The 11,323-nt window shown below is 48.7% G+C and overlaps 1 protein-coding gene across 1 annotated transcript; it reads right to left on the bottom strand.

Moving 5' to 3' along the window:
- Positions 1-377: 377 nt before the first annotated feature.
- ARHGDIB (Rho GDP dissociation inhibitor beta) lies at positions 378-10,859 on the bottom strand. Its single transcript, XM_073564493.1, has 6 exons — positions 10,712-10,859; positions 3,868-4,051; positions 2,872-2,955; positions 2,681-2,757; positions 1,847-1,910; positions 378-1,657 (listed from the first exon to the last, which is right to left on the bottom strand). The coding sequence occupies exons 2-6, from the start codon at positions 4,043-4,045 to the stop codon at positions 1,458-1,460; spliced, it is 603 nt and encodes a 200-aa protein (XP_073420594.1). The 5' UTR covers positions 4,046-4,051; positions 10,712-10,859; the 3' UTR covers positions 378-1,457.
- Positions 10,860-11,323: the final 464 nt, after the last annotated feature.

Here is an 11,323-nt window from a genome sequence, read left to right as displayed (position 1 = left end):
CTGAGCCTCTCTGCTCCCATACAGAAAGAAGGAAAGTCCCGTACAGATTGTTGGCCTGCAGTGAACAGATCGTGCTGAGCAGCAGCTGAAGGCAGCTTCTAAAGAAACCTGAATCAGCCCCACAGTATGGCGATTGGGAGAGAAGGAAGCAAAATATGGCAATTAAATGAAAAATTTATAACTCTGCAATACTTGAAGGATAATAAGAGAAGAAAAAGTTTAGCTTCTCTTTAAAATAAAGTTTAACAACGTCTATAAGAAAGTTACAGAACTTCTCGTTGTTCAGTGGTCGGACTATATTCCCTCTCAGTTCAGCCATATGGCAGTTTTAATTGATCTGAGCTGAGAGATATTAATGAGGGTCCAGGAGCCGCTGATTTTTATTAATTTTTTTATTAACATAGCAAAATACATCTTATGCTTTCATCCCGTATACAGTCGCCTTCATAGTAAGTATTATGTCACCACAGAAGCCGCCGTATACTCCAGCCCTGCATGTCGCACTACAGCAGAAGGCGAATATATCATAGACAGTATATAGTGAGGGGTTTATCAGGGGATACAATGTAACTTATCTGACACCTTCAGGACAGAACTTTGGACCCTGCTATCCCTCTGCTCTCCACTAGACGGCGCTCTGAGAACTCGTCATTTCTAGCCCCATGTGATGTGTGAGAGTTATCTGTGGGCACAGGACATAACTGATCCCCACGTGATCCACTATCAGATATGGAGGCCTGGATCCAGTAGATCTGTTGTCACTGACTGATAATATCCAGGACCATGTAGACAGAGGAGAGGTTGGAGTAATTTGGCTGAGACCATAAAACACAAGCTGGCCTATCACCGCAGAAGCTGGAGGAGGGGGATACAGATACTGAAAGGCAACATTTAAAGCGGATCTCCTGCGACAATTTCTATTCTAAGAATCAATAAGCAAAAATAATTTGGAACCGTTTCTGAATTAACCTCATGAATCCCGGCCACGTTACATTCTAAATACACAGCTCTATTCCTCCGCTCATAGACGCGGCTGCCCAAGGCTGCCACTAGGGGGCGATCTGGGTAGAGTATTATATATTTATTTTATATATTTATTTTACTGATTTATATAGCGCCATTAATTCCACAGCGCTTTACAGACATTATCATCCCTGTCCCCAATGGGGCTCACAATCTAAATTCCCCAATGTGGGAGGAAACCGGAGGAAACCCACGCAAACACAGGGAGAACATACAAACTCCTTGCAGATGTTGTCCTTGGTGGGATTTGAACCCAGGGCCCCAGCGCTGCAGTGCTAACCACTGAGCCAATATCCCTTCTGATATGAGCTGCACACAGGTCTCCCCCTAGTGGTGGATGCAGGCATTGGCTAATATGTGCTTTGTGAAGCGCACTGGTATCATCCATGCTGATGGTTTCCATGGAGTAACATTGTAGCATTAGATTCAGTCCGTTATTCGCTCCACTCCTTGCGGATGGTCAGGTTCCACTCCCAGGTTAGATGATTGTGATTGTCGTCGTCGGTGAAGAACGACTTGTTGTGATAGGTTCCTCGAGCTAATATTCCTTTCGGAGCTTCTTCCAAAGGCGTCAAGAACTCGTATTCGTCGGGTCGAGGGCCGTAACTTCCCACCATAAACGTGGCTTTAGCGACTGGACGGAAGAAATGGGAGAAAGGTCCAGAATCAGAGACACATTGTAACAAATCCTCAGCAACGACACATGCAGGTTTAGGGGAGAAGACCGAGACCGGCGAGTTCCCCAACAGAGGTGCGAGCGGATCAGCAGCGAAGGGAACGCTGCTCTGAGCGCTCTGTGTTACTCCTGCATTCTGACATTTACCTTTCACCCCCGCGCGGTAGGTGTGCTGCACGTACTTCAGCCCAGAGACGATTTCCTTATTTACCTACAAGAGAAAGGAAAAAAATCAGCAAATGGAACATTCACTTTCTGCAGCTTCAGAGCTGAACTCTCCCATTTCATTTTAACAAGTGATATCACTGCACCTACAGAAAGCTGCTGTAAGCGGATCAGAGAATACGCAAAATATTGCCAACAGTCATAACAATAGCAACCAGCAGAATAGTGAGTGCAGCTCTGGGGTATAATACAGGAGGTAACTCAGGATCAGTAATGTAATGTATGTACACAGTGACTGCACCAGCAGAATAGTGAGTGCAGCTCTGGAGTATAATACAGGATGTAACTCAGGATCAGTAATGTATGTACACAGTGACTGCACCAGCAGAATAGTGAGTGCAGCTCTGGGGTATAATACAGGATGTGACTCAGGATCAGTAATGTAATGTATGTACACAGTGACTGCACCAGCAGAATAGTGAGTGCAGCTCTGGAGTATAATACAGGATGTAACTCAGGATCAGTAATGTATGTACACAGTGACTGCACCAGCAGAATAGTGAGTGCAGCTCTGGGGTATAATACAGGATGTAACTCAGGATCAGTAATGTAATGTATGTACACAGTGACTGCACCAGCAGAATAGTGAGTGCAGCTCTGGAGTATAATACAGGAGGTAACTCAGGATCAGTAATGTAATGTATGTACACAGTGACTGCACCAGCAGAATAGTGAGTGCAGCTCTGGGGTATAATGCAGGATATATAATGCAATGACTGTATAATTATGTATAATCATTTATAATTTCTCACTCACTTTGAAGCAGATTTTCACTTTGTATTCGACACCTTCTTTCAGAGCGAACGCTTCTTTTTTCAGGGTTGTTATGTCTCCTGTGACATCAGAAAAGCAGTGATACGTTCATGAAGAACTGTAGCAAATACAATTTCACTTTTACTGAATAATTGATTTAAAAACCATAATAATCCTCGTTCTCTATTAGTTACCAGTGAGATCCATTGTGATGGGTCCGGGCGCTGCGTCGCAGACTAGTGTGAGGCGAGTGACTGTCACATTCGGAGCACTTGGGTCTGAAAAATATTAAATTATAAGACACAAGAATCAGTGTGAGAAAAGCCAGTAACATGGGGCGGAGCTGACAACCGCTGACACACGATGGACAGGCAGGTTGTCAGCAGTAATAGGTGGAATGTTATAGATGACTGGTGGGGTCAGATTCTCATGTAGTGGGGGGCTTCAGTGCCTTCTGCACCCCATGTACCCGCTCCCTCCAGTCTGCAGACAGTGAACTGTGCAGTGAGGAGTTCAGCTCTGCAGCATCTTGAGATTATAGAAACTCTTGCGAAACTTTCCATTTGCTTTTTTTTAAGACATTTCCTGATGGCTGCCGCAGCTTATTGCATTCTGGTCTCTATAAAACCACTTCCTCTTGAGCTGCAGAACATCTCACTGCCAGTATGATGTGAGACCTGGATACAGAGTACGACAAACTGGTTGAATCTAGGCCTATGGCTCTGCTCATACTGAGCTCCCTGGTTCACGATTATAATGCCAGAACTACAGTGAAGACTGACACTCAGTTTCACTCTACATTAAGGGTATGTGCACACGCTGCGGATTCACCTGCGGATTTTTCCATGCGGATTGACACCTGGACAATGGAATAGGAGGCAAACCGCTGCGGAATCCGCAGAAAGAATTGACATGCTGCAGATTTCAAACCGCAGCTTTTCCGCACGGAAAAATCCGCAGCATGTGCACTGCGGATTTGAAAACCCATAGGATAACATTATACTGTACACTGCCTGCAGAACTGCTGCGGATCTGCAGCAGACTCCGCACCGTGTGCACAAACCCTAAAGGGTAGATGTACGGTATGTGCCGGTATGGGTGTCCGGAGAGCTGGGTGACGACCAGCATGCACACTGAAGGTGACCATCAGTGGTCCTCGCCCTCTTCAGCCACTGGTGTAGACGCCATACCTGTGACCACCGGCCCTGCTCCCAGTAGTGACTTCTTGTACTTTTCTAAACTTTCATCGTCCTTATCCAGCTCCTGGATTTCTTGAAGAGATTTTTGGGGCGGAGGTTTGTAATTTAGCTTTCCATCTAACTCATCATCATCCTCCAGGTCATGAACGACTGCCGCCTGCTCCGACATCGTGATCTGGGGGTAAGAAAAGAAATACAATGTGGTGGATCATTATATAAATGTATCAAATAATCCTATAAATACAAGAAGTAACTGAAAGGTGCAATAAATGAGCAAAGGGTTAATACATCCTGCCATTGAGTTATTATTGTGCAGCAAAAGAACAATAGAAATGTCAGTAACATTTGTATCATCTGTAACAGTTTATTTTGGGTCATTTGTATCACAAGAAGAATAAATAAAAATGAAAACAAGAAATGGTCCCAGCCGGGCGGCCGCAGGCTGAGCGTTCCCTTTGGTTAGGACAACCAGAAAGTGTTTTGGTCTTTGCCTATCGTAAATACTGTGCTGCGCCGTTCCTTAGGCGTCATTCACACAAGTGACTAAATTACAGTAGTAAAAATGGAGCTGTGTAGCCACTCCGAGGATCCGCACCTACGGTCACTGCTATTAGCGACAGCAGGTGTCGGATGATCGGGGTCTTCCACAGCCCCCACCCGCTGTCGTTCGGGCTTTAATATAACGCTCATCATTCTCCTCTGCTCACCGGCAGCGCAGGGGAGAATGATCACAGCCGGCGTCAGCACCAGCCGCCGGGGACCGGCACTTGTAGTAGCGCTTCTTCCCGGCGGCTGTCCGTGGCACACGGAGGATCAATGTGTGTTCTCCGTGTGTGGGTCGATTTGCCGTCCGCGATGATGGCAAAAAATGGAAATGTCAGCGTGTTTTGGCCACGGACACATGGTCTATGGAAACACACTGACACGTGCAGTGACCCATTCATTTGAATAGGTGTAATTGTTGTACATTTGTCAGTGTCTCCGGTAAGTGTGAAAACTGTCACCTCACGTACCGGAGACATGGACATGTGAAAGGGGCCTAAGGCACAATATCACCATGGATTCCCTTACACTGAGGCACAGGATCACCATAGATTCCCTTACACTGAGGCACAGGATCACCATAGATTCCCTTACACTGAGGCACAGGATCACCATGGATTGCCTTACACTGAGGCACAGGATCACCATGGATTCCCTTACACTGAGGCACAGGATCACCATGGATTCCCTTACACTGAGGCACAGGATCACTATGGATTCCCTTACACTGAGGCACAGGATCACCATGGATTCCCTTACACTGAGGCACAGGATCACCATGGATTCCCTTACATTGAGGCACAGGATCACTATGGATTCCTTTACACTGAGGCACAGGATCACTGTGGATTCCCTTACACTGAGGCACAGGATCACCATGTATTCCCTTACACTGAGGCACAGGATCACCATGGATTCCCTTACACTGAGGCACAGGATCACTATGGATTCCCTTACACTGAGGCACAGGATCACTGTGGATTCCCTTATACTGAGGCACAGGATCACCATGGATTCCCTTACACTGAGGCACAGGATCACCATGGATTCCTTTACACTAAGGCACAGGATCACCATAGATTCCCTTACACTGAGGCACAGGATCACCATGGATTCCCTTACACTGAGGCACAGGATCACCATGGATTCCCTTACACTGAGGCACAGGATCACTATGGATTCCCTTACACTGAGGCACAGGATCACTGTGGATTCCCTTATACTGAGGCACAGGATCACCATGGATTCCCTTACACTGAGGCACGGGATCACCATGGATTCCCTTACAGTGAGGCACAGGATCACCATGGATTCCCTTACATTGAGGCACAGGAACACTATGGATTCCCTTACACTGAGGCACAGGATCACTGTGGATTCCCTTACACTGAGGCACAGGATCACTATGGATTCCCTTACACTGAGGCACAGGATCACTGTGGATTCCCTTATACTGAGGCACAGGATCACCGTGGATTCCTTTACACTGAGGCACAGGATCACCATGGATTCCTTTACACTAAGGCACAGGATCACCATAGATTCCCTTACACTGAGGCACAGGATCACCATGGATTCCCTTACACTGAGGCACAGGATCACCATGGATTCCCTTACACTGAGGCACAGGATCACCATGGATTCCCTTACAGTGAGGCACAGGATCACCATGGATTCCCTTACAGTGAGGCACAGGATCACCATGGATTCCCTTACATTGAGGCACAGGATCACTATGGATTCCTTTACACTGAGGCACAGGATCACTGTGGATTCCCTTACACTGAGGCACAGGATCACTGTGGATTCCCTTACACTGAGGCACAGGATCACCATGGATTCCCTTACACTGAGGCACAGGATCACCAAGGATTCCCTTACACTGAGGCACAGGATCACCATGGATTCCTTTACACTGAGGCACAGGATCACCATGGATTCCCTTACACTGAGGCACAGGATCACCATGGATTCCCTTACACTGAGGCACAGGATCACTATGGATTCCCTTACACTGAGGCACAGGATCACCATGGATTCCCTTATAGTGAGGCACAGGATCACCATGGATTCCCTTACATTGAGGCACAGGATCACTATGGATTCCTTTACACTGAGGCACAGGATCACTGTGGATTCCCTTACACTGAGGCACAGGATCACTATGGATTCCCTTACACTGAGGCACAGGATCACTGTGGATTCCCTTATACTGAGGCACTGGATCACCATGGATTCCCTCACACTGAGGCACAGGATCACCATGGATTCCCTTACACTGAGGCACATGATCACCATGGATTCCTTTACACTAAGGCACAGGATCACCATAGATTCCCTTACACTGAGGCACAGGATCACCATGGATTCCCTTACACTGAGGCACAGGATCACCATGGATTCCCTTACACTGAGGCACAGGATCACCATGGATTCCTTTACACTGAGGCACAGGATCACCATAGATTCCCTTACACCGAGGCACAGGATCACCATGGATTCCCTTACATTGAGGCACAGGATCACTATGGATTCCTTTACACTGAGGCACAGGATCACTATGGATTCCCTTACACTGAGGCACAGGATCACTATGGATTCTCTTACACTGAGGCACAGGATCACTGTGGATTCCCTTATACTGAGGCACAGGATCACTGTGGATTCCCTTATACTGAGGCACAGGATCACTGTGGATTCCCTTACACTGAGGCACAGGATCACTATGGATTCCCTTACACTGAGGCACAGGATCACTGTGGATTCCCTTACACTGAGGCACAGGATCACTATGGATTCCCTTACACTGAGGCACAGGATCACTGTGGATTCCCTTATACTGAGGCACAGGATCACTGTGGATTCCCTTACACTGAGGCACAGGATCACTATGGATTCCCTTACACTGAGGCACAGGATCACTGTGGATTCCCTTATACTGAGGCACAGGATCACTGTGGATTCCCTTATACTGAGGCACAGGATCACTATGGATTCCCTTACACTGAGGCACAGGATCACCATGGATTCCCTTATACTGAGGCACAGGATCACTATGGATTCCCTTACACTGAGGCACAGGATCACCATGGATTCCCTTATACTGAGGCACAGGATCACTATGGATTCCCTTACACTGAGGCACAGGATCACCATAGATTCCCTTACACTGAGGCACAGGATCACCATGGATTCCCTTACACTGAGGCACAGGATCACTATGGATTCCCTTACACTGAGGCACAGGATCACTGTGGATTCCCTTATACTGAGGCACAGGATCACTATGGATTCCCTTACACTGAGGCACAGGATCACCATGGATTCCCTTATACTGAGGCACAGGATCACTATGGATTCCCTTACACTGAGGCACAGGATCACCATGGATTCCCTTATACTGAGGCACAGGATCACTATGGATTCCCTTACACTGAGGCACAGGATCACCATAGATTCCCTTACACTGAGGCACAGGATCACTATGGATTCCCTTACACTGAGGCACAGGATCACCATGGATTCCCTTATACTGAGGCACAGGATCACTATGGATTCCCTTACACTGAGGCACAGGATCACCATAGATTCCCTTACACTGAGGCACAGGATCACTATGACTTCCCCAGTTTGATATTTCATGACTTAAAGCCTTAAAAGGAAACTCTGTATTGAGACGTTAGCAGGAGAATATAGCACAAATGTGCGGCTGTACGAGGAAGTCATCGCCACGAGACGCCACGTGTCACCGCTTCCGCTGACTCTATATGAGGGGCCGCTCCTGACAATGGCGGCCAGGCTCGGACTGGCCCATAGGGGAACAGGGGAATCCCCCGGCGGGCCCCTGTGCAGACATGGACCCCCAACCCCACTATATGGGCCATACTTGGTACTTTGGGCCCCAAAGTCAATGATACTGGTGGGCCCTTGGCACCAGTCCGACACTGATGGCCGCCCAGACACCTCCCAGCCCCCTCTTGACGATCATTCTTCCTATGGATGTTTCATGCTGGAATCAGAATCAATGTTGCATAGCACACGTGATCTCACACGGGCCACGGTCCACATGACGGCCACGGTCCACAAGATGGTAATACTCTTCGTGGCTCGGCCCTGATTCCTCCATTTTCGTGTCCCACAGTCGTCGCTTCCACCGCTGGTCCCATAGGCAGAGGCGGGGGGGCACCAGTGTCTCCGGCCTCGTGAGCTGTGACTTTACCCTGCTCTGTACTTAGCTCTGGTTGATCCTTTAAGTGGATCATGGACATATGTGAGAATTACCCGGCGCGGCCAGAACATCCCGCTGAGCACAACAACAACAAGTCCATGATGATCTGCAGCGATAATCCCCGAGGATACAGCCGAGATACATTGTATCCAGCATCGCTGCATCACTGATCCAGGGGATACCGGCCCTTTAAGGGGTAAAACTGCATGAACAGCAATTCCTCAAAGTGCAAGTTCCCTATATCTGCGCTCACACCAGAATAACATCAGGGGTGACGGGCCAGGCCCTTACTCCACGCAGGGGCCACAGCTCTGTTACAAGACTCAGGCTGCGCTCACACGTTGCATTTTTGCTGCAATTTTTTGTTGCTTTTTTATGCAAATTAAAAGCTGATTTTTACAGAACCAACAAAACTTCTGAGATGTCAGAAATCTGCACACGAGTGATTATTTTTTTCCTGACAAAATTGGGTAGTAGCGGTGGTTTTTTTTATCAGCGGCACGTCAATTGCTTCAGCGTTTTTTTCCCCATAGAAAGCAACAAAAAAGTGCAAAAGAGCCGGAAGTAACGCAACGCGCTCTGCTAATGTGCTGCTATTGCGCTGCTGTTGTGCTGCTACTGCGCTGCTGTTGTTGTGCTGCTACTGCGCTGCTATTGTGCTGCTATTGCGCTGCTGTTGTTGTGCTGCTATTGGGCTGCTATTGTGCTGCTATTGGGCTGCTATTGTGCTGCTATTGCGCTGCTATTGTGCTGCTACTGCGCTGCTGTTGTTGTGCTGCTACTGCGCTGCTGTTGTACTGCTATTGCGCTGCTATTGTGCTGCTATTGCGCTGCTGTTGTTGTGCTGCTATTGCGCTGCTATTGTGCTGCTACTGCGCTGCTATTGTGCTGCTATTGTGCTGCTGTTGTTGTGCTGCTACTGCGCTGCTGTTATGCTGCTATTGTGCTGCGTTTTTGGTGATTAAACTAACTTTATTAAACATATACTGCTGACAAATGACACATTGTGAGCAGCTTTTGCCTGCAGAAAAAAAAAATAGCAAGATGTGAACATAGCCAAAGACTGTGTGCAGACGTTGCGTTTTTGCTGCCTTTTCTCAGCGCAGATTTGTCACAAAGCCGCAGGGTTTCCTAGTCCCAGCAAAGTGAATGAGAAGCCGACGTCTCGTGCACACGGTGCATATTTGTGACTTGCTGCTGCAGATTCGGTGCAGATTCACATCTACAGAATGAATTAACCCTTTTCTTTCAGAGTTTTTGCTGCAGATTTCACCCATATTAATGAATGGGAAAAGCGCAGCAAAAAAATGACCTATTTTACACAAAGATTTTCCTGCTAAGAGATGCAGAAATCCTTAACGTGTGCACAGAGCCCTACAGCCTCAGATGACATAAACCAGCAGCTGAAAGGGAAGTGATGCAGAATGTGACCCCCAAATCCCAGAGCAAGAGTCACCCCGCAGTCCTCACCGCGCCCCCCAATATCCCACACCACAGCAGAGCGCAGATACTGAACCAGCAGGGATGTGCGACTACAGCTCTGGGTGTGGCTGCAGTGTAAAGTATGGTGGGTCTCAAACCTGGACGATGCAGAAACTGCGCCAAACTCATCCCAGTGACGCACGGGGGGAAGGATTTTCTCCAGATTTTTGCTACAAACATGGAATTTTTTTTCACCCGCCACATTTACAGATCTGCGGGTTATAACTCCCATCAGCGTCGCCTTCTTTTCTGGACACTTTTCAGGAGCACAAAGTTTGGCCTCAAATATATTAACAAAAAGTGAGTGCAGCTCTGGCTGTGACTGGAGTATAAAGCATGGGGGACAGGACGACTATAGCGCAGTATATTCATGCATCAATGCAGCACTCCCAGCATTGTGAGAAGATGATGGGAGTGATTGTCCTGGGCTCCAGCTGAACCAGTAAGGAGGAGATGATGGCTGCAGGTATTGCTGAGACCTGTAGTCCCACCACCTGACAGCAAGCTGTTGGCCTCTGACCCCCGTGTCCCCCGGCCATGATCACAATCCAACCCCCCCCCCCAAAGTCAGAAGCTGCTTACCAGCCCCGGCCTCTCCGCTCCGGACACAAAGCGCCTTAATCTGGTGACTGCAACGACAGCGAAGAAAAGGAAGGAAAACGAAGGCGACAAGAGCGACAGGAAGCGCTGACACAACCCTCAACGGCAGAGAGCACCCTGGGGGGAAGTAGTGCCAGCACCATGGGGGGAAGTAGTGCCAGCACCATGGGGGAGTAGTGCCAGCACCATGGGGGAGTAGTGGCAGCACTATGGGGGGAGTAGTGGCAGCACCATGGGGGGAGTAGTGCCAGCACCATGGGGGAGTAGTGGCAGCACTATGGGGGGAGTAGTGGCAGCACCATGGGGGGAGTAGTGCCAGCACCATGGGGGGAAGTAGTGCCAGCACCATGGGGGGAGTAGTGGCAGCACCATGGGGGGAAGTAGTGCCAGCACCATGGGGGAGTAGTGGCAGCACTATGGGGGGAGTAGTGGCAGCACCATGGGGGGAGTAGTGCCAGCACCATGGGGGAGTAGTGGCAGCACCATGGGGGGGGAGTAGTGCCAGCACCATGGGGGAGTAGTGGCAGCACTATGGGGGGAGTAGTGGCAGCACCATGGGGGGAGTAGTGCCAGCACCATGGGGGGAAGTAGTGC

The sequence above is a fragment of the Dendrobates tinctorius genome, unplaced genomic scaffold (assembly GCF_039654945.1).
Source record: "Dendrobates tinctorius isolate UK_male_01 unplaced genomic scaffold, ASM3965494v1 ptg000455l, whole genome shotgun sequence".
NCBI classification, from domain to species: Eukaryota; Metazoa; Chordata; class Amphibia; order Anura; family Dendrobatidae; genus Dendrobates; species Dendrobates tinctorius.
The sequence above is the reverse complement of the archived record's forward strand: the minus strand, read 5'-3'. Positions and strand labels throughout refer to the sequence as shown.

Excerpts from the sequence above, each read along its gene's own strand:
- ARHGDIB (XM_073564493.1), bottom strand. The coding sequence starts at position 4,045 with ATGTCGGAGCAGGCGGCAGTCGTTCATGACCTGGAGGATGATGATGAG. Across the intron at positions 2,956-3,867 it reads AGCAGGGCCGGTGGTCACAG|ACCCAAGTGCTCCGAATGTG; the intron begins GTATGGCGTCTA and ends AATATTTTTCAG. Across the intron at positions 1,911-2,680 it reads AAGTGAAAATCTGCTTCAAA|GTAAATAAGGAAATCGTCTC; the intron begins GTGAGTGAGAAA and ends TTTCTCTTGTAG.